Below are 24,368 nucleotides of genomic sequence, written 5' to 3'. Positions count from 1 at the left end.
GTGTGTATAAAAATCCACTCCTGTATTCAAGGTGCTGGACAGCGTCAAGAAGTTCTGAGGGGCGATTCGCCAACTCAGTGTCATGACATTAAATAATAGCCACCGAGTTCATTTCGAGTACATTGCTGCTTCATTGAGTGACTTTAAAATAATTTTTCGTACTTAATGGATTAAAAATAAATGTCAAATAAGCTCCGTGGGTATCGTTTAGTGAGTTAGCGAATCACTCTGTACGAATAGGCTATACTCGTTCGCCGAGTTCTTGGTATTCGACCAAGCGTGAACGCGTTATGCCAACATGCCCCTTGGCCCTTTAACTTGGAAAAATACACAAGCTCTCCACGATGAAGCCGTATTAATTGATTGTTTCTGTGATAATAGGTATGTTTTCCTGTACTGTTTAAATGATTAGTTTGTTACCTAGGAGTAAGAGTACCTAAGAATAAATTTGTGTAAATTGCTATATTTTTGTTTATTTTATGAATCCTTCAGAAGTAAAAACTCTTGTTTAAAATTTTAACAAAAATATGTTAATCCGTGAAAGTTCCTAGTCATATTTATGAAATTGAATATTTTTCACAGATTTCTTTTAATAGGAACTACGCAAGTTCCAGTACCTTCTTCCCTAACATAACATCTGTTCTTAGCTGGTCAATACTGTGTTCCAACAACTGGCACTCAAACCCTGTTAAATTCGTATATCTCAGCATTTCACCAGCCCCATTTTTATCTACAAACACTAGCCCGGAGAAATAGGATGTGCCAAAGTCGTTGTTTTCAACGAAAGCATTAATTTGTGTAGGTTGGCTATACAGCGCGTCCAAAATACCTCTACTAAAAGCAAGAACTCCATAGGCAACTGATAATGTTGGCGACCAGCCTTTCTTTGCATTTGTAACATCTTCCTGTAAAGAGCGAATCTTCGCTGTGAATTGTTGAATATCTTTCTCATCCATGGTACATGTGGGCTTTGTATAAGACAGCAAAGGAACGATCGTGCTATCCGAGTGACCTCCTATCACAGGTACGTAGCAAGCTTGGGGATTCAAATAATTAGCGGCTGCATACATCGCTTGTACTTTCAACGGGTCTCCGCTCGTAATAGCGAACAATTTTCTCGGATCATACTCACCGTTGTTTCTCATCACTTCAGCGGCCATCGGGACAAGAATGTTTATCGGTTCAGTTGCGATTCCCACGAACGGCTTGGGAGAAATTTTTGCAATCCGTGCTGATAACGTCTTAATAAAGTTAGCATTCGTTTTGAACCAGGATTGCCTGGATGTTCTAGGACTTAATATAATGCCGCCAGTTGCTATTATGAGGTTTGAACTCTGTAGAGCTCGTTCGAGAGTGGTTTCTCCGATGAAACCTTGAAGAGTAGAGTTGATAGGTAGGTATATGTGACAGATCTAGAACGACACCCGATGTGTGTTCCAAGTTATCGTGAATAACGAGTTTCGTGATAATAGGTAAAGTTCTTAGTAGCAAGGAAACGGTTTGCCCTATTTCAGTCGCACCTCCTACAACGGTAACTTGATAATTTCTTGAAATTAAGTTATTAGGGATAAAACGAAGTAAATTATTTACTCGGAACATGACTGTTTTTAAATGGAATGTAGGTATGTTAAAAATCGTAGCAAAAATACGGCTTTGTTCAGACCATGTTCCTACTTTGTTAAACAAAAATTTGACAAGTGTACAACGCCAAAATACAATAGGTAGGTATTGCAGCCCAGGAATTAAACAACAGCTGTTATTTTTTGTAAGTATTTAATTATTTACCTTGTACCTATTGCTAAAATTGCTGTTATTTTTTGGGCTTTTGTGGAGAATATATTTATGAAGTAATTCTAATTGTTTAAAGTACCTAATCAATATTTTTATCTTTGTTTAAAACAGAATTCCTTTGGAGATAGCAAGGAGACCGTAGACAGAACATAAGGAGCTGAGCTTAGAGGTTAGATCTATATTATCTATGATAAGGAGACAGAAAATGTTGACACTTGTATCTTCAATACATCTTCAATATTAGACACACAAGGTGATTATATATCTACTCTTTGATAAGACAAGTAGTGATGCAAATGTCATGGGGGTTCGGAATCGAAATGAATATGTCGGGGAATATAATATGGATTTTGATAAATTATAAATGATTTCCATGACTATCCACCAATAATGATCTCATTGAGGTCGATACCATATTCTTCGCGTTCAATGTTTTTTAAGCAGCCGTTCATGCAAAACTGCCAGAAAAGACATGTTCAAATATCCATAATAGGCGCTGCAAGTGAAGTTGGGAAAAATACAGTATTGCTTCTAAAACAAAATCACCATATAAACAAGCTACACTTATATGATGATAATAACAGCGTGCTAGGTCTGGGTTTGGAACTGTCTCACACACCTGGAGGACCAACAATAAGCGCCTTCTCCGAAGAACATACATTGCCTGACGCTATTCGGAATGCTCATCTTGTGGTAATGGTTTCAAGGATTCCAAGAAAACTTGGTAGCACTCGGGAGCAAATGTTGGCGACAAATGCGCTGCCTGTACAGAGACTTTGCAAAACGATATCAAATACAAACCCAGACGCTTTTTTAGCTTTCTCGACTAATCCTATTAACTCAATTGTTCCGTTCGCAAGTGCACTTTTATTTCATTACAATGCATTTTGCTCCCACAAAATTTTTGGTATAACCCACATCGACACCGCAAGAGCAAGGACTCTCCTCGCTAAAACTTTAAACGTAAATCCTAGATCAATCAACGTACCTGTTATAGGGGGTCACTCGGATGAGACTATAATACCGTTATTTTCAAATATAACTCCAAGCCATTACCGCGTAAAACCTTGCCAAGATGACACCTTAACGCGTTTATTGACAAAGTGTGGAACAGAAGTGTTGAATCACAAACTTGGTAATGACTCTGCAGTTCTGGCCGTAGCTTGGTCAATTAACGAATTCGTCGAGAAAATCATTGAGGCTTTGTACGGGGGTTATGTCATAGTAAACAGTTATACTTCTAACCCGCATTATGGAACAAAATTTTTCTCAGGTCCTACGAAAGTGGGTTCCCTTGGTATTGTAGAGACTTGCACTAATTTGCCGATGAGCGACTTTGAACGTCGACTTTTGGAACGAGCTGTGCCCATAATAAATCGAGATGTCGCTCAAGGCGAAGAGCACGTTCAAGTTGTCGAAACAGCACCCAATTTATAATAAAATGTGTCTTTTATAGTTTAATTTTGTTGCTTTTATTTGTGTTTTACGAATTTAAATAAAACCGCTACCTCTGTTTATTAGCACGTTTTCTACAGCACCTGCCATAAATCTGAATAATAATAGAATTCTTATTACTAGCATATGTAAAGATGTAACCTGTATAGATATATGCTAGAAATAAGAATCACAAAGAAAATTCGAGAAAAAAGCAAACAAGAGTTGGTAATATCATTGTTACAGACATGGACTTGAACGCGATAGGTTGGATAGTAAAAGTTCAATATCGGATAAATAGCATGGTGTGCCACTAAGCGGCCATCGGAGTCGCATCTCATCTCATAGATCGTGTAACTACCTCCGCTACGCTAGCCACTACTGGCTTTAGGGCAAAGTGCACATGACTGGTATCTATGTCTATATTTTCAGTAACGGCGATTACGCAATGCACTTACGTCATCAGAGTTCTATCCGTCATCAGTGAGAAGACCAGCGATTATCTACGTCAGAATCTACGACATAATGTCATAAGCTCCCATACAAAACAAAAAGGAACGTATTTTCACGGACATGGATTCTGATCCATGTCCGTGAAAATACGTTCCTTTTTGTTGAGTTGTGAGTGCGTAACCGCCGTAAGTAAAATTTTATATATTTCACGCACTAATGAAAAAATATTAAAACACTTATCTACTACAAAGAGATTCATGTTCCTAATAGTAATTGTGAAAGGTCTCTATTAATTGTGTCTTTAAAGAGAAGTTGATAAAATTGGTACGTCGCGTCGTCGTCGGTAACAAAATCGGTAATCACGACGTCACCGAAGGGCCAAACGTACTAGGGTAAGATAATTGTTTTTTAGCTGATAGCAAATAACAGACCGAACTCAAAGACATTTAATCAATTAATTATATTATTATCAATCATAAAATTACAAATAAGTATAGGTAGGAGTAATATCACGAGTGCTATCTCGTGTGATCTTAACCTTAACTAAACCGTTCACTGCTCAGAGCAACCGCAAATAAGGTTCGTAACGACAGGGTTAACTTTAAGATAATCGTCGTGCGGCCATACGGGGGCCCTATAACGTGGCTCTTAATGTAAGACCCCGACTGCTGCATAGCTGTTTGAGGGTTAAGGATCGTAAGACGGGTGATTATGTGCCCTTTAACTTAACTTGATGGTGTGAAACTAGCCTGTGATTATATGAGCTGTGTTATTTGCTCCGGCATGTGTAATGTTTTAGGATTCCGCTGGATAAGTCACTAGGTAAATTTATTGAGTAAAATTACCGAATACGTTGGTAAAATTAAGCGCCATTAATACTAGTAGCACCTTGGGTACCTACTCATGTTAGGCCGGAAAACTGAAGAGTAAGCACTTAGGCGGGCTACGGGATCATGTCTGAAATATTGTGATACTTATGTATATCTATCTACCTAATATTAGAGAAAATAGGTAGGTAAGTAGGTACTTATCCTTTGAAAATATGTAGGTAGGTAGGCAAACTTAAATCTAATACTGTGGAGATCACCAAAGTCATAGAGATGTTTGAGAAATTCATGGATGTAGGAAATAATAGTTCTTAGAAAGTTTAAGACAGAGGCTCTCATTAATTGTGTTGGTTTTGGCAGAATTCATTCATGTACTTAGTCCGTGATGAACGTTTTGGTATGGAAGTCTTCCATATTACCAGGTTTGATATTATGTAAATCTAAATATATAAAAGGAAAAGGTGACTGACTGACTGACTGACTGACTGAATGACTGACTGACTGATCTATCAACGGACAGCTTAAACTACTGGACGGATCGGGCTGAAATTTGGCATGCAGATAGCTATTATGACGTAGGCATCCGCTAAGAAAGGATTTTTGAAAATTCAACCCCTAAGGGGGTGAAATAGGGGTCTGAAATTTGTGTAGTCCACGTGGACGAAGTCGCGAGCATAAGCTAGTTCTCATATAAAAACTCAAGTTCTAATAAAAGATTAATGCATTTCATACAATATGGACGTTCATTGAAAAGGGAAGTTCGTTAAGTGTAGGTAGGTAGGTACCTACCAACTTAACTTACTGCCATATTTTATCTGATATTAGGTAATCGGAAAAGCCGAATGCCGACAAATAGCAGGTTTCAGTCCCTTGGGTGTCATCTGTTGACGCATCGAAGACTCTGCGCTCTATCTGTGCAAAATCGGGAATGGCTATGAGTTTTGGTTAGATAAGTAAAGACAATGCCGGTAAAAGTAAATAGGTAAAATTAAGTTATGATTTATAATGAAAACTTTTTATATTTAACTAGATGATGCCCGCGACTTTGTCCGCGTGGATTTAGGTTTATGAAAATCCCGTGGGAACTCTGATTTCCGGGATGAAAAGTAGCCTATATGTCCTTCCCCGGGATGTAAGCTTACTCTTTACCAAATTTCATCAAAATCGGTTAAACTGTTTGGCCTCTCAATTAAGCTTCATCAAACTCTGGCAATACTCCATACTTATCCATACTAATATTATAAAATGCGAAATTGTGTCTGTCTGTCTGTTAGCTTTTCACGGCCCAACAGTTTAACCCATTTTGAGGAAATTCGGTACATATAGAGTTAAGTAGCTTTTTATCCCGGAAAATTAAAGAGTTCCCACGGGAGTTTAAAAAAACCTAATTAATCCACGCGGACCAAGTCGCGGAAATCATCCAGTTGGAATATAAAATATAAAAGATTCTAAGTTAGAGTTTTATAGAAATTGCATGAGTGTTAGCACGAAATGCGCTCACGAGACCCAGGGTATAAGACCGAGAGCCGAGAGCCAAGTTTTAAGCACCGCCCGGGTCTCGCAAGTCGTTATCGTCAACTTGTTTGCTAACCCGCGGCAAGAATTGCAAATGGCGATAATTCTAACTACGCCAATAAATCAGCTACACCCGTTCAACTTTTTTCCTCTAGGGTGCACCTCGCTCCTATTGTTGGTGATTGATCGTTACTTAAAACTTTCTTTGGGAACTGTACAAGCATGTGTTACCTACTTACTTGTTAGGGAAAGAGTTCACTTTGATATGCAAAATTGGTTCCCACCGATTTATTGTTTTTTGATTTCCTCAATTCATCCTCAATAACCAAGTCTAAGGCTAGAAACAAATACGAATTTAGTTAGAACATTTCACTAAACATTACATGTGTGGGTTTTTTTAAAATCTTTATTTTTAATGGGGCTTTATCGCATTGCGATTATGTCGCCCCCGTACTATTAAATTTAAGTATACCTAACTAGGAACCTATTTCAAAATTCAAACAAAACTAGCGTAGTGCTGGTGCTAGTGCTACATTTAATTAATTAATTATATTATTGTTTTTGTAAAATATTTTGTTAAAAATGTGAAAATAAATTCGAATTCTTTACTTTGGCTTCAAAATATTATTCACATTTCCATAAAATAAATTCTAAGTAAATAGGATATAATATAGTTAACTAGTTAGTTAGGTACCTACTTATGTTTACCTATTTTACACGTTTCTATTAATTATTTATTGTTTCTTCTAAATTTTTTACCAATTTAACTAGGTACCTCTACCTAGAGCCTAGTGAAAATGAAACAAAAACTGTCTACTACCTAAATCAATCTATAGTAGCTAGGGACATCCTTTTCTGGTTTTTATTGTTAGCGTAATAAAATACCTAATTATATTGCCTATTTTTTTCCGGCAAACCCCCTGATATTTATATTTCAGGGCCCTTGAGTGTCGGTAAATTTAATATTAAATTTTCTTTATTTGACAGTTTTTATAGGATTTTTTTAATTAAATTTATTTATTTTCGCCACTGGCCTTCATGACACCGATACAAAAATCGGTGAATTTTGGTCCTAAACGCTTATCACATAAGTTCGAGGTTGTCATTTCTGAGTCAACCTCGAACTCGAGCTCCAACCTGCGTGCACTAAAGCGTGGGCATTCGTTTAAGACATGCTCAACTGTTTGCTCGGTGTCTTGAGGAGCAGAAGCCTCAGGATGTGTCGCGGACCTTAAAGCGGTGCAGATAATGTGCAAGTGACCGGTCCACACTATATTGGCTATTAGGAACAAGATCGAGAAAAGCTATAAATTAGTTATTGATGACACCCCCGGGAGGCGACCAGCAGGCAATGAAGTAACATCAATTTATAACACACTAATTGCCCCTAATTAAATGCTATCTATAGTTCACAGTAGTATACTGTATACCTATATCGATTATTAATTACGGTTCGTTCTTTTTCAAGATGACGTGATGTAACCACATAGTCAGAAAAGCAATGGTCGCCAGACTTCTTTAAACCAAAAAATTTGGAGACACAATTGGCGATGTAATAACATAGCATTACCACCTATCGGCACATACCTAAAAATATTAAGTACTAGATGATGCCCGCGACTTCGTCCGAGTGGATTTAGGTTTTTAAAATCCTGTGGGAACTCTTCAATTTTCCGGGATAAAAAGTAGCCTATGTCCTTCCCCGGGATGCAAGCTATCTCTGTACCAAATTTCGTCCAAATCGGTTCAACGGTTGAGCCGTGAAAAACTAGCAGACACATACACACGCATTTATAATATTAATAGTATGGATTTTTCAGTGGAACGTTAAAATACCTAGGTATCAACCTAGTTACCTAGGTATTTTATTTGTAATGTGTACACTTTAGAGCAGGTATAAGAGCAGGTCAAAATTCATTTAGATATTTCAAACAGTTCAAACTTAATTTGCAATTACGTGTTCATGTTTCAGTTCTTAGTTTCACCACGTTTCACTATTATTAAAAAAGCTTTAATTTTATGTCATTACAGCGACAAGGCAACTCAAACTGAAAGCTGCCGTCGAGACTATAATTCGATAGCCGCAATAATTAGCGGCAATGGAGCAATTTTATAGGAACTGCCGACTATGACGTGGAATCGAATGAAACGTAGGTTACAACGTAATATTTCCGTTGCACCATACATGAAATGAAGTATGACATGTAGGTAATATTCTTGGTAATTTTTATGTCGTTTGTGCCCATGTCATGCCTCTATCTATGTTAGATAGATACTAAGTACCTATATACCTATCTACTTACAATATTTTGAACCTGTTCATGATTCACAATTTAAGTAGGCGTTTAAAAGGTTCGAAGGACCAAAACTCGAAAATAAGTGAAGTAGGCACCTATCCGCGCGGCCCTGAACTGATAGATAAACTTTTTGGTCTCTTACTCTCTTTCTTCCCAAAATTCTTTTATAAATCGTGCTCTTTTTATGTGAATTTCTCCCACATCAACGGGGTGAAAGATCGTGACACGCCAGAGTCCCTAATTAATCTCAAAAAGTTAGAGAATCTGCAAGCTACTATCTCAATCGTTCGGAGCGGGTGACGTGCAGGTGTGCGGAGCGCCCCTTATCTCATACCCCGATTGACATCTCAACCTGTCGCGGACTATACCTACTTACTCGTATCGTTTTGATTGTTCATACACTGCTAACACCGATATTGTAATCGAGGCATAATTTAATGGTTTCTCACAATAGGATTTGACCTATAAATTGCGCAGAGATCATCAGAGCCCTTAGGCTGATGACACACGCACGCGCGGCCCTGCACTGATAGATAAACCGCGAAGACGCGTGCGCGGCGCGTGTGCACATTTTATGTCATTTATTCTATGGCATGGTTTGAAACCATTTGGCATCTTATAGAAGAGACATTACGTGTAGAATCAATTTTTAAGTTTTTGATTGTACTTCATTTTTTTTTTGATTTAGACTCATTACAAGCGCTTACGAAAGTCAGATCGGCATAGAACAATATAATAATAAAATAATTGTACAAAATAAGGCATATAGGTAATCTAGATAATACTAGTTAAAGATAGGTAAAGAATAAAGAATAGGTACTTACTTCAATCACTTTATATTTAGAGTGGTCTCTACTTTATTCTAAAAATATTTATCTTTTTCATAATTTTTATGATCAAACGGTGAATCCATTTATCTACCCAACTTAAGCAAGAGATGTCCTTCGGCACTATCTGGGTAGGTAGATAGGTAGTTGCGAAAGTGTATGGAAAATTTACTACATTAAAATAATGATCCTTTAATTAGGTTACCGTTAGAACAGTAGGTACCTTCCTACTTATTTTGTAGTAACGACAGAGTTCTTACAAATACCTACCTAAAAATATTATATGCTCCCCGTATTGTGAACGACCACCTTGTTTTTGGAAGTCGGTTAAAAGTATAAAACAATGTTTTTTTATTGTTCAAGAAAAGAAAACTTACATGAAATATTACAGACTATTCTCCAGCCATCCTCAAAAAACGTTGTTGTCCTGTCTAGACATTGTTAGCTCTGCGCCAACCGCCTTACTTTGATACAAATACTTAACGTGTGCCTGTGAATTAGGAAAAGCGATCAATTAGCACGCGTCCATACTTACAATGTCACCAATCACTGCTATTGTGGCTGCATATGCGTTATTACCATTCAGTTTTCCTATGAAATTAACAGCCACTTGCTTTGAGTAGGTACCTACTACTAAAGACCGCCTCAGTGGGGCGCCTGTGTCGGTCTATGGCCACTTCTAACTTTTTTAATTAATATATAGACTAGCGCTTGGCTGCAATCAGACCTGGTGGTAAGTGATGATGCAGCCTAAGATGGAGCGCACTTGCCTACAAGATGCCTATTCAGTCTTGACTTGAAGGTACCTATATTAAACGTGGAGGGGAAAACTGATGCTTGAAGACAATATATCTTGCACCGAGATACGGCGATAGACATATTAGGTAGGTACGTTACTTTTGTCTCGGAAAATGAAAGAGTTCTGACGGGATTTCCAATTCCACCAAATCCTCGTGGACAAAGTCGTGGGCATCATCTATTTGGTACAGAGATAGTTTTCGTCCTAACGAACATAAACTAATGCTAGGTAGGTTACTTTTTTACCCCGGAAAAACAAAGAGGAGATTTGTAAAAACCTAAACCCACGCGGACGATGTCGCGGTAGTATCACTACCCATATTAAATATGTATGTACATGTGTTTGTGTGTTGGTTTATTGTTTTGTTTGTCCTTCAATCACGCCGCAACATATCCACACAAGATACAGATTGACCTGATTTTTGACGTGGATACAGTTGAAAACCTGGAGAGTGACATTATCTTTTACTACTTTTTATCCCGGAAAATCAAATAGTTCCAACGGGATTTTCAAAACCTAAATCCACGCGAACGAAGTTGCGGGCATCAGCTAGTCTAGTAATAAATAGATAATGCAAAATCGTTGACCAAATCACATAACGTTAAAGATAACTGTTATGCTATTGTGCGTCATGACTGGCGATCCCAACCCCTAGGGCTCTAATCATTATACTGGTGTTAATACCAAATCGGGATTACACTCCATTAAGTTTGGCTTTGCTTCCCGCCGCAGAATAAATAAGGATTATTCTAACTACTAGTTAAATGTCGTGAGAAACGACTGCTAATAATAAATCACTACTCGTAAAATTGAGGAGCTGGTGAGCAAAACAAAACGGTGTAGTCACACTTCTTATCCAGATACTTTTTTTTTCTTTAATCTGGACGTTTTTGGTTCACTGAAAAGTGAAAACAACTGAATAGGTTCCTATTACACTGAATATAATCCACTGAATACATTTCCAAGCAAAGCGACCTACAACTGCACTGAAATTGTGTCCAAAGTTTATGATTTCGAAGACTGAATACACACTTGAACTCATTTCCAAGGAAAACGGCCTAAAACCATTGACTTGTATATTACTTCGTATGGACAGGGCTAGTGCACAAACAAAATGGCACCGACTCAGTGGTGCTTTAGCACTAATGCAACCTCAGTGACGACTGGATTTCAAACGGGTATCTAAGACGTGGCGCTGATTTATTTGGTTCCAAAACCGTGAAAATTTTTTAAACTCTTCGATTTCATGTCCGTCCGTTTCCGGGATGAAAGCATGTACCAAATTTCGTCAAATCGGTTAACAGGCCGTGAAAAAGATCCGACTAACGACAGACTGACACACTTTCGCAGTTATAATATTGGGATGAGATGGATTGGTATGGATAGTGGATACCTATAAATTTTGATTTTATATACTTACTTACCAAGTTTAAGTCATGATTATTATTTAAAATCACTCTACTATTAAAAATTTCACTTCTTATGCTTCACAACTGAACTTAATTAAACGATTGTTTAATGCCTTACGCCCGACTGAGTCTCTAAGCAAATTATTTTTAATGCGTCCACGTTCTTTAATGAATGACCTAGAGAACGTCAAACATTAAGGATCCTAGTCTGTGATCTCCTCAGTACATCACATTAATCTTAGATCGCACTTATCATTTAATTAGATCCAGCGGGCGCCCTTGTGGCTTCAATTTTATTTTATAACGTCATACACACGTTCCTCCCTTGCTAAATACATCGCAAATAATGGTCCGTGTGAATTAGTTTGTTGTTACAAACCCACAAGGTTGAAATTCCAGTGGCATCGCATTGCATGGTATTTTGTAGTTTCAATAGCATGGGTCCCTACTGTTTCGGTCGTTGTCTATTCGCTACTGGCCAGTTGATGCGGCAAATTAGTAGGGTTGTCGTTATCTAAAATAAGTAAATCAATTTTTACGAGCGAGAAGCGTAGAGTTATTTCAGCAAGATGCTTCATGAATTTTTAACTCCAATGATACAATGACTTTATAAAATGTTAGGATTTTGAAAAATAAATTAGATTTTATTAAGATTGTATGTTCTATAGGTAAAGGATTGTAGGTTGTATCTATTATAATAATTAAAAATCTGAATTTTTCCTTTAATAGACTTAAATAGTATATACCTATTTTACCCCTAAGGGATTGAATTTTCTAAAATCTTTTCTTAGCGGATGCGGACGTCATAATAGGTAGCTATCTGCATGCCAAAATATCAGCCCGATCCGTCCTGCAGTTTGAGCTACGCGTTATAAATCAGTCAGTCAGTCAGTCAAGTCAAGTGACTGACTGACTGACTGACTGATAGAGGGAAATAAGATTAATGAAATAAGAAAAAAATGTTAAATGTTAGGTGTGTACCTATGTATTGTATGTGGCAACCCTGATTGGGCAACCAAACTGCATTTTGTGTCTTGCGCCTTCCCGCCGGATATTAAGCCCCCAAACTTAATCACGTCCCTCTTCTCATACAATATTGTACAGTGGAAGGAATTTTTTACGCCACTCATTACACCGTTAAATTCCCACGAATTTCAACTTTTTTACGGCCACCATTCTTTAATCACAATTACGTTTGGAAGTAATGCGTTCACGCTGCATAATTTCTAAGTCATTCAATTCATTCGAATGTTCTTAACGTTCCATTTTTAATTGAATGAATGAACATTATGTCGGTGAATAATTCGCATCACAATAGACGTAACGCGCATTTAATTTATCTGTGCCTTATTTTGTAAGTTTGATCACGTGTTCCGAACGTTTGTGTCGATCGAATGTGATTTTAATTTTTAATTGAATTGAATTTAGATCTTAGAAAATCTAGTTCGTGCACCTACATAATAATATTATGTTTAAAAATAACTCAGCTGAAATTTTATGTGTGTTTTATCTTTATAATATAAGTTTATTATAGACAGCCCTAAATAAAATTAATATCTAGAACACATCGTCTAGACCAAAGATATTGTAAATCTCCAGCAAAACTCATACAATTGTACCTATCTATTTCAAAAAGTGAAGACAAAAAGTGAAAACAAAAGACGGACCAGACGGATAGACGGACGGAGGAACAGACAGACAGACAAACAATGAATTGATCCTATAAGGGTTCCTTTTTTCCTTTTGAGGTACGGAACACTTCTTAATCTTAATTATTCAATCTTAAACAATCTTAATTATTTATATAGAAAGTTCACAATACTTTTTCTTTTTCATACGTTCGTGACCTACCTATTTAAAATAGTTCTACAATTTAAAAATGTAAAACAAGATTTATAATTAAAAACATCGATAGTTTTTCATTGTTCCATTTTAAATTAAACAAATTTAAAACATTCCAAAGATAAGTAAATTAGCAAAATATCAGGCCCGTAACTGTATTTATACAGTGAAGCGGGCGAACATCTGCCGCTGGAAAAAATTCGGCGAAGCGAAAAAGAAGAGTTTAAACTGTATTTAAATTTGCATCAGTGGCGGTTGTGATGCAGATGAGTGACGTCACGTGCGCCCGCACGACTAATTGACACCCCGCGACGGGAGAACAGAGAACGGAAAATGTACATTTTATGCATTTTAAAGACATTTTGAAGTAGTATAGTAGGAAATGGAATACTAAAATGAATACTTTTAACTACTACCTGTCGTGTCTGTTATTAGGAACCTGCTAAATAGGTATGTAGATGCGTACAAAGATATTATAAAACTCCAGATAGACTCGAATTAGAGAGAGTTAAAACGAATCCCCTTTGAGTGAGTGTCACATATTATAACCTATGCGCGTAGCGGGTAGCGGCACAGACTACTAATGGCCGATACTGGATGGCGCGGAGTTTACGTATTCGAAGGTGTCGATGAGTACGAATTTGCTTCAAAACATGGCAGTCCATTACCAGGGTTGTAACAAAGTGGCTCCGTGTCAGGTAAAAAACATTAATGTTTTCTACACGACACGTAGTTACTTTATTAAATTAAATTATTTCTATTTTATTTAATCTTAGATTTTATTTAACTAGGATAATGAAATTAAGTACTAGGCGTGCCTTTTAAGTTCTGTCGTTTCCATATTTCCCGGCAATTTTGAATTTAGAACGGTTCTATATTCGAATGCGTTTAAATTTTGGATCTCAAAACAGTTGAAAGTATCAGGATTAATGCTTTTGTTTAGTCATAGCGTCGATTGGAATCTGTCAGGTTACGTACGAAAATGAATCTTTCGAAGGAAAATGTTCGTGCAATAATTTTCTACAACTTTAGAAGAGGCCTGACACGGCTGCAGTGTTTTGAAAAGCTAACATCTGTGTTCAGTGATGAAGCCCCATGTCTGCGGACTGTCGAACACTGGTATTTAGAATTCCAGCGTGGACATACTAGTGCTAGTGACAAATCTCGCGAAGGACGCCCAAAATCCGCCTTCACTGAAGATAACATCATTGCTGTGAGACAACTAATTCTCGAAGATCGTCATGTGACATATCAAGAGATAGAGGATCTATTAGACATCTCAGGGACAACCATTCAGAAGATCTTGCGTGAAGCGCTTGGTGTGAGAAAGCTAGTTTGCCGTTGGATACCGCATCTGCTTTCCGACGAGCACAAGGCGCCCCGCGTCAGATGGTGCAAGAAAACTCTGCAAAGGTTCAACCGAGGAGAGTCAAATCACGTCTACGACATCATCAGTGGTGACAAATCTTGGATCTATGCCTACGAGCCTGATTCCAAACAACAATCTACAATCTGGGTCTTTCAAAACGAGCCAAAGCCAACTAAAGTTGTTCGTTCTCGAACCACTTCAAAGAAGATGGTGGAATTCGTTCGTTGGAAAAACCGGCCATGTTGCAACTATTGCACTTGAAGATCGTAGAATGGTTAATGTAGAGTGGTATACAACAGTTTGTTTACCACAAGTCGCCGAACTTCAAAAATCTAACTCAAAGCGACGCATCATCCTGCACCACGACAACGCAAGCTCACACAGCCCTCGTCAAACGATTGAGTATTTGAAGTCTCTCTCTCAAGTCAGCCATTTTGAACACCCCCACTTTAGAGTGGAATAAATGTTATAATAACTGGTTTGAGCGAATGGAAAAGTGTATTAAGCTTCGTGGTGAATACTTTGAAAAACAATAAAAAGTACTATAAGATTCTAGTTGTGTTTTTTTCTTCAAACGACAAAACTTAAAAGGCATGCTCGTAGTTTAATAATACATATAAGATAATATTAAACTTCTTCTATTTCATTTTGCCATAAAGTAACAAGAGAAAAAAAGATCAACAAAGATTCAATAAGCAATGTACACTCGAGGTACACATGTAACACAAACAGTAGAAGGAAAGCAAAAGGCGAGTTAATGTGAAGGCTGTAGCAAAGCCGTATTATTTGTCAACGGAGGCCTGGGGCGGGGACAATCTTAAAATCAATTTTCATTTATTCGAAGATTATCCGCGTTAGTTCGCCTCCTACACACTCGTTTTTATAGACCTATTCAAAGAGTAGACAGGAAAACCAGCATATAAAAACTAGTAAAAATATCTTTATTTACTTAGCTAATTACTAAAATAGAAAAGGCCTGCCAAGGAACTCTACAGACTAATAGAAAACAACTTTTTTATGACCCAAAAAAGTATATAAAACACTGATCTTAAAAAGTAAGTTTTGTAGATTAATTGCAAAATAATTGAGAAGAATCTAAATTTAGACAAACAACTCTCTAATTACAATGTCGTTTTCTCACTGTCGCAAAAACTATTCTAAGAAATTGTAGGCTAATGAAAACTATTAAAATAAGCAGTCCTATAATAAATCGAAACGCGAGACATCGATTGTATCTAGGAGCGCGCGAAGATATTCTGTCTTGACTTTTAAAGTCAACTGCGTCTGCGATTCGCCTCGTCCGAGTCACCGACTGCAGAATTAACTCTACCGTCAGCAATATAATATCATTGGTCTAGATTCTAGAGCGAAAAAGTTTCCTTAACTTAAAGCAATTTTTTAAAATAATATAAATAAATTTAAACCACTAAAATCCGATTTCTACTTACTTCGCACAGCACGAAACATGGAGAGTGAGAACTACCGTTAGATTGTTTTTATGTCATGTCATTTGGTATATTTCAATAGTAAGTCTGCACTCAGGCACTCAGAGTAGGTAACATGTGTCATAATACTTATTTTGTTTGAATCGATTGACACTTCAGTCATTAAAATTGGCTCAGTAGTTGAGGTGACGGTGGAACATATATAAATACAAACAAACATTTATACATAGTACGCGGTATAAATGTTTATATATAGTATATACGCGGTGTATATATAGTACGCGGGCTTAACCCGTTGCGGGATAGTGCGAGTGCCTTGCGGGTGTGCGGGGCGGCCCCTCGCCTCATACCCCGATTGCCATCTCGACCGGCCACGTACTATATATTACATACATACATAAACTGCTAAAATCATAACCCTATCTTTTGGCTTTGCCGTAATCGGGCAATAAAAGATGTTACTTCTACGCATTTCTTAGCTCTACGTAACCGTATGGCCACACTACAGCGCAATAGTCTTGGGCGGGCGCACGGCAAAATCTTTACAAATGTGGTCCGTTATCGTGCCGCCCGATTGACCGGAGCGGGCCGCACATTTCTCAGCCTGAAAAATAACGGATTTATTTAATTTTATGGCCTCGCCACGTGCTGAATGGACGATTGGACTGCGGACGTGGACAGTCCCACTCCCGTTTTATTTCTTGGATATCGAATTTTTTTTTTTTTTTTAATAAATTAGAGAGTTCTCTTTGCTTAGTAAAAACCGCAATCCATTATAAGTTCCTAAAACAAAAGAGAACTTCAAAGTTTTATACTAATAGGTAGATATTAGCTGATGCCCGCGACTTCGTCCGCGTGGATTAAAGTTTTTAAAAATTTTTTGGAAACTCCTTAATTTCCCGTCCTAAAAAGTAGCCTATTTCACCCTCCAAGTGGTTAACTATACCCACGTCCAACGTAAAAATCACGTCAATACGTTGCGCGTTGCTCCATTCCGATGTGATTGAAGGACAAACCAACAAAAAAACATACTTTCGTAGACAAAAAGGCTTTTCCACATTTGAAAATGGCACCATACAGCCGCTATATCCATATAAAAAAAAATAGCAAGTGTCAATCGGGATTATGTAAGGATTCTAACGATACTTCCGAATCTGTTCAGGCATTTAGAAGTTATGGTGGAATAAAGAAACTCACATACTTAAACTTACGTACACCCCGAACATATTACACTCCTTTTTTTTCGGCAGTCGTGTAATAAGAAACGGAAATCCATACTTAATATTATAAATGCGAAAGTGTGTCTGTCTGTCTGTCTGCTAGCTTTGCTAGCTGCTAGATTTTGATGAAATTTGGTACAGAGGTAACTTACATCCCGGGGAAGGACATAGGCTACTTTTTATCCCAGAAAATCAAAGAGTTCCCACGGGATTAAAAAAACCTAAATCCACGCAGACGAAGTCGCCGGCATCATCTAGTCAACAATTAAGGTAACCGAAAAGCTTATACTGAACAAATATTGATTTATTTTGCGTTAAATTGTCAACACGGTATTCACGGTATGCGGCTACAGAATCAGATAGATTTGATTTTTTTACGTTGTTTGCTAACTAATGGTGTAGTTAGTAGGTATACAATGTGTTCCCCCATGTTTACTTTTCCCATGCCGTGCCTCGGTCGGGCTGCAGGGCAAGAATGATCTCATTAAATTAATCTCCGACCCGTAATGCAACGATTCGTCACGTTGTGAATTTCGTCAGCACGGTTCGAAACTTTTTACCAATGATAGCTTGGGTAAAGTAATCTAAATATATAAAAGGAAAAGGTGACTGTCTGACTGACTGACTCATCTATCAACGCACAGCTCAAACAATCGGACGGATCGGGCTGAAATTTGGCATGCAGATAGTTATTATGACGTAGACATCCGCCAAGAAAGAATTTTTGAAAATTCAACCATTAAGGGGTGAAATAGGGGTTTGAAATTTGTGTAGTCCACGCGGAAAAAGTCGCAAGCATAAGCTAGTTATAGGTAATGTATCATTTTGGCCTAAGTGGTAGGTATCTTCGACTCAAAGACTCGCAAATATGACATCATCAAAATGATTCTAAAGCTAGATTCGATTCGATTTTGACTGCGAGATGATGATAATGATCTCATTAATTTAATCTACTTACGACTCATGTCTAATGAAACGATTTGTTACGTTTTACATAAATGTACGTGGTGAATGGCTAAAGGCGAAAACAGCATTGAAAGCGGGCGATGGAGAGAGCTATGCTTGGAGTTTCTCTACGTGATCAAATCAGAAATGAGGAGATCCGTAGGATCCTCCTAGGAGATCAATGGTGGCAATGGGCAGGGCACATAGTTCGAAAAACTGATAGACGCGTTGGGTGGGGCCCCAACTAGTGCTTGAATGGCGACCTCGCACTGGAAGGCGCAGCGTTGGAAGACCCCCCCACTAGGTGGACGGACGATATCAGCCACTGGATTCAGGCGGCGCAAGACCGTGGCATGTGGAAGTCCCTACAAGTGACCTATGTCCAACAGTGGACGTCTATCGGTTGATGATGATAATGATAAGAAGTTAAAAGCGATAGGTAACTCCGACATCAATGGTTGAATTGGTACATCAGTTTATGAAAATAAAACTGAATCTCTTCATCTTTGTCAGCCCTCGTTCCTCATGTACCTACGGCACTCCAGGTATTGTGAACGTCCGACCCAAGACAGCTCCATAATCTTACGATGTCGTCGCTCGTCGGACCAGCGCAGCGCACCTTACTCTTTACGGTAAAAAAGCGAATAGTACCAACAAACAAACGCGGGTTGCGAGCTTGTTTAGTATGTTGTTGCAATTATATTAATAGCTAAACAATATACTGATAAAGCCACGAAACTGGTACAAACAGGCATTATTATAAGATAAACACGAAATAATGCAGACCGCAAACAAATATCTATGCTATATTCCAATGCTTTATTGCGGTCGAAACAATGTTTTAATTGGGCTACATTAAAATAAAAACTATTACACATTTAGTTGTCTGTGGGTAGACCTATGTATGAGTTACTTATAAGAATGTAGTACGCAACAGGTCGAGATGGCAATTTTGGTTCGTAAGCGGGGGTACGCCCCGTTGGCTACTACCTGTCACGTACGTTTTTCAGATATTTTTTGTTGAAATAGTGCATCACTGAAAAATCATTCATGTAAAAACTATATGTAAGTACATTTTACAATACAACAACATTTCAAGACTTACATAACATTACATATTCCATTTTCAATCCTAAACCATTGCCTTTTTGTACCTAAATCAATTTATATCCTTCGTGCGAGCCCAATTTAAAAATTTCCTGGACTACTCGATAACAATATGATGCCACCCTTAAAAGTACACTAGAACAAATTCTAAATTTAACTTTGATAGCACTCCTGGAACCAAGCTGCTAACCATAATTATTAGATGTTTGCAAAACTCACACTTAGCCCTACAAATAACTCTTTCGTTTAAATGATGTTGTTAAGAAACTTTGTCTCCAAATTGTCTTAAACGGATCCAACATAATCCTCACCTCCTGGCTGCTTAAACCCCCCGCGTTAAGTCCTAGCAAAGAAAACGGGGAAAGAGAAATTTACATAAATTAAAGTGGCACCTTTCGTCAGTTTACGAAGTGTGCTAATGACGGTTTAAGGTTCTCACCTACCTACCCATCTAATGCCCATCTTCTAAATAAAATACCCTAAAAATGTTTCGATAGACGGTAGAGACACGTAGAGAATAGAGACTTCCTACATGTGAGCTTTTGGAACTAGAAAAGAGTAAACACCGTTGGTAGGTATATACCTAGATATTGTAGTACTCCGCGCAGTGGCCAACAAAGCTCATCGGAGGTCAGGGGTGATCCGGGGACCGGGGCTGCATCACTGAACGGCTCCGTCCACAGAGTACTCAGGTTCCCGGACGCAAAAAAAGAATAGGGCACATACTAAAAGAATGGGGAACATCAAACCAATCCAATCAAGCACAATCTATCTTACAGTAAAAATATTTTAAGTAGATGATTTCTGTACATTACAATAAAATATATTTTGGAAATCTCAATCGGAGGAACCATTGTTAACGATATAGAGCCCGAAAAAATTTGTGTGCCTGTTGGTGCGGCGCGGGCGGTGCGCGCATCACGCTAAAACTACTGAATAGAATTGTTCGGGATAGGGAATGAAATATTTTATTGATATTATGCCATTCACTCCATCGAATCCTTGCCGATTTAACATGATTTTAATGGTGGGTACGTTAATTTAGCGTTCATTGTCGACATGTTATGATTTCTTTTCTTGACGAGTAAGTGGGCGCAAAGCTTTACGGGGTTCTTGCTTCAAATAAAGTATGCTAATGACGACTTAAGGCTCTCATGCGAACTGATTTGGTGTCACGTGACGCGCCATGTGTTTGCAACAATCATGAGTAGATATTTATTTTATTTTATTCCACGTTTCAGATTTTGGATATATATCTGTTATGATACCTACCTGATTCTTTCAGATGAAATACAAAACGCAATAACTCGGCGCTATCATTTGAATTCCATCAATTTTTTTGTAGCATTTGTCCATAAGGAACTTGCCCATGACATAACATTTGTGTTTTTTAAATCTTGCAGGAACCAATTGTTTTCTCAGGATGAAAAGTACCTATTTGCTGGAATTTCCTTTTAAGATTAGTTCAACAGTTGAGCCGTGAAATATATCTCTAGTAGTGCGAGAAAGTACCAACCTTATTAAATTTTGTGTATACTGCTCAGCTCAGTATTTGGTAGGTGAATAATTTATCGTTTATCTTAAAATCAGAGTACCGACGCAGGGCCCCGTAATAAGCAAATGATGGCATGTAAAACGGGCCAGCCTGCCAAGTTTGCGTTACTTATTCAAATTTTGTTTACTCCAGTTGTTATAATAACAAGCCTCCTGACGAAGAATTAAGTTAATTTTATTTTACTGCTCTAATTATCTTAAAGGAGGATAGATATATTTTATAACAAACTTAATAATCGATATTACAAATACGTAGTCTTCCAGTCTACACTGGCGAACTATAGCCTAAATCCTTCTCATTCAGAGAGGAGACCCGTGCTCAGTAGTGGACCGACAACGGCTTGATCATGATGAAATTACATTTGTATGGAGAGTGCTGGGGAGCGCGCTAGGAAAACTTCTCTTAAGGTAGAGTTACTACATTAAGTAGAGATAGACCGTAGGTAAGTAAGAATAATGTTCTCAAAAATGAAGAAATATCTAGAGTGGGCTTAAGTGAGATTGCCTGCATGCAGGCACATTAATACAATCAGTAATCGGCCCTGTCGCTACCTTGCTATCTCATCCAGAGTCCAGACCTGGTGCTACTAATAATGACTCTTTGCTGCAGGTGAAAATAATAATCAAAACAATCTTTAAAATTATCTGAAACAATATCAATATATGCCTTGGAACTTAGAAGGCGGCCAAAAGTAAGGTGTTAATTAAATAAAAAATCTTGTGTAAAAAACAAGGTCACTAGAAATTAGAACAAGAACGTTTAAAGATAACGAAGTTAGTCAGAACAGAGTAAATCTAATTTCGGAGTTTATTGCGACATTTGAGGCAAAAAAGCACAATTGTGATTTACCTATAGCACTAGGCTCGCGCACCTTGTTAGACTATTAATTGAAAATATCTAACGTGAATTTTTTTTTGTGATATTGTTATTTTAGTAAGAAATCTTACGGATAAGATCTATCTAAGCCCTAAATCTATCTAATTTTCGACTGCATGAGGCTTTTTTTCTTTATTTTCTCTTTTAAATTTATCACAACTTGCACAACCAGAAAGCTATACAAAAGGTGTATTTAAGGCGGTATTACACATCAATCCTACCGCACAAACCACTTTGCAGGATGTAGAAACTTGAGATATTGCATATAGGTTTTGAGACTCCTAGTTTCTACCTCAACTCACATTGCTCCTCCTTACATTTCTTTAACCTTAGTTTCTTTTTCTCAGCGACGCCGGGGTGGGCCACCTTGTATTTTATAATGCTAGTGAACTCGTAGCCATCTTCTAGTGTAAAGTAAAATAGGCACTTAAATAATAAATGATAATCATTTAAATGTGGCCCCGATGGCCGTGGTGGTTTTTGCGGTAATCTGTGACTAATTCTTTGCATTAAAAGATTATAAGTTAGAAATAATAAAGTACGAATTAGGTACTTACCTACGTAATAAAATCTGTTCATGGTTTTAGTTTCTTATAGTGAAATAACATAAAAAAGTGCATGGGATGAGGACATCATAGGATGAATACGGAATAAACCAAAAAATATAATGGAGCCTTAGAGACTGTTCCTGTATGGAAATGTTCATCTTCGTGATGAATAGGTATATCTACTTGCTTCAAAATCGCGGTTAACGTCATGCTACAATTTGTCATTGGCTTTGCTTACTTTTAGGGTTCCGTACCTCAAAAGGAAAATAAGGAACTCTTATAGGATCACTTCGTTGTCTGTCTGTCTGTATGTCTATCTGTCTGTCTGTCTATCGTGTCTGTCAAGAAAACCTAGAAGGTACTTCCCGTTGACCTAGAATCAGGTCTTATAGCAGACATAAGAGGAAAAATCTAAAAATCGTGAGTTTGTGGTTACACATCAAAAAAAAATATGTTCATGAACAAATAATTAGTAAGTATTTTCAATTTTCAAAGTAAGATTTCTATACCAAGTGGGGTATCATATGAAAGGGCTTTATCTGTACATTCTAAAACAGATTTTTATTTATTTTTATCAATAAATAAATTTATTTTTATAAATTTTTTGATTTATCGTGCCAAATGTCGAAAAGATACGACTGTAGTACGGAATCCTCGGTGCACTTTTCTCAACAATACAGTTTACCGCAATAAGGCTAGAGTTACGCATATATTCGATTTGGATAATTTAAATTTTGACAAATGAATAAATTAGATTTTGTAGGTCAGATTGCGCATTTGAAGCAATAATTGCTTAAATCTGTAAAAACTTTAATCTGGTTAATAACATTGTCTGGTGGGAGACTTCAGCCGGCTGGCAACTATCCGTGAAAGAGTTCACAAGATTAAAAAATTAAAAGTAGACTTTTCTTTCTTCTATTAAACCAATTCTATTTCTACTATTCTATTAGCTAAATAAATTGTTATGTTCATACAAACTATTTAATTTATTTTATTCTGTTTTTATTAATTCAGATAAAATATTTCAGATGTCAAGTCCTTTTTTATATAAGTATAGGTAGATAATAAATATATAGATTTCAGCTGTCAATATATCACATAAATGGATACGTAGACCAAATCTTGGAAGACTAATCGTGAGCTTACACTACGCGGTCGCGGACACCATCAGTTTACTGCACAATACGTGCCAACAATGGGGCAAAACGGCTCACAATGGTGCCGCTTACCCACAATGCGCGCCGGTCAGCCGTCCCTTGAAAAAACCCCGATAAAGAGTGATTAATTGGCTTAAGTCCCGAATTCAATGAAAGCTGACTCAGAAAACGGCTTTTTTAAGAATAGCCAAGTCTAAATCTCTATAAAAGGCCGGAGCTTTCTTTATTTTTGTAGGGAATGTAGAGCCATTTAAAAACAATAATAATGACCTGAAGTAACTCAGAAAAGTGTAATCTAGTTGACAAAATAATGTAGAAAAAAAACGTGTAAATGTTAGTTAAAGTTCTGATTGTAAGCAAAAAAATGTATGTTTCGAGTTACATAGCAATAAATTAATCGGAGTATAGAAATACTCGTCAACGTGGCCCGCTTCGGGTTTACTGTACGTAGGGATGCTGCCCATGATTTATCGATAGAACATACAAGCACAACAAGCGCACTCATGTATCAACGTCACATTTACAAGGACATCCAACCACCAACGTGCGCCTAATACTTATGAAGTTATAGATTTTTCGTATTTATAGCTATCAGATTACATTAGGTAACTAGAATTTGAAAGTTATCTCATAATTTTAATTTACGAAGAAGGCTTTGTGAACCAAATTTAACTGGACACTAAATCAGATGTTTTACATAAAAATATAATTCTTATTATACATACTTAATGTATGGTAAAAAATAAAAATTATTATTTTGAACTCTGTTAGTAAAAAATTGAAGCGGTAATCATATTTTAGAACTTATTTTTTGCTTTTCGAGTTAAAATCGCAGTCAAATAAACTTGTCAATATAGGTAAACAAATCGAACTTTTAGTTGATTAGGTACCTCCTAAAACCAAACTATTAATTATCTAGGTACTATTTGTGCCAAAACTATGAGCCTGTAGG

General features: G+C 37.2%; 2 protein-coding genes across 2 annotated transcripts; one reads left to right on the top strand and one right to left on the bottom strand.

Annotated features, from left to right (window-relative positions):
* Positions 1–599: 599 nt before the first annotated feature.
* Positions 600–8,224, bottom strand: LOC117983204 (malate dehydrogenase-like). Its single transcript, XM_034969686.2, is given in 3 exon segments — positions 600–1,391; positions 1,393–1,546; positions 8,148–8,224. Coding segments are annotated over 3 exon segments (1,023 nt in total).
* Positions 2,221–3,228, top strand: LOC117983202 (malate dehydrogenase-like). The gene has a single exon (XM_034969685.1). It carries the CDS (start codon positions 2,221–2,223, stop codon positions 3,226–3,228), a length of 1,008 nt encoding a protein of 335 aa, XP_034825576.1.
* Positions 8,225–24,368: the final 16,144 nt, after the last annotated feature.

This window comes from Maniola hyperantus, chromosome 6 (genome assembly GCF_902806685.2).
Source record: "Maniola hyperantus chromosome 6, iAphHyp1.2, whole genome shotgun sequence".
In the NCBI taxonomy this organism is placed as follows: domain Eukaryota; kingdom Metazoa; phylum Arthropoda; class Insecta; order Lepidoptera; family Nymphalidae; genus Maniola; species Maniola hyperantus.
Note: the sequence above shows the minus strand (reverse complement) of the source record. Positions and strands in the feature narration are given on the sequence as shown.

Excerpts from the sequence above, each read along its gene's own strand:
- LOC117983202 (XM_034969685.1), top strand. The coding sequence starts at position 2,221 with ATGTTTTTTAAGCAGCCGTTCATGCAAAACTGCCAGAAAAGACATGTT.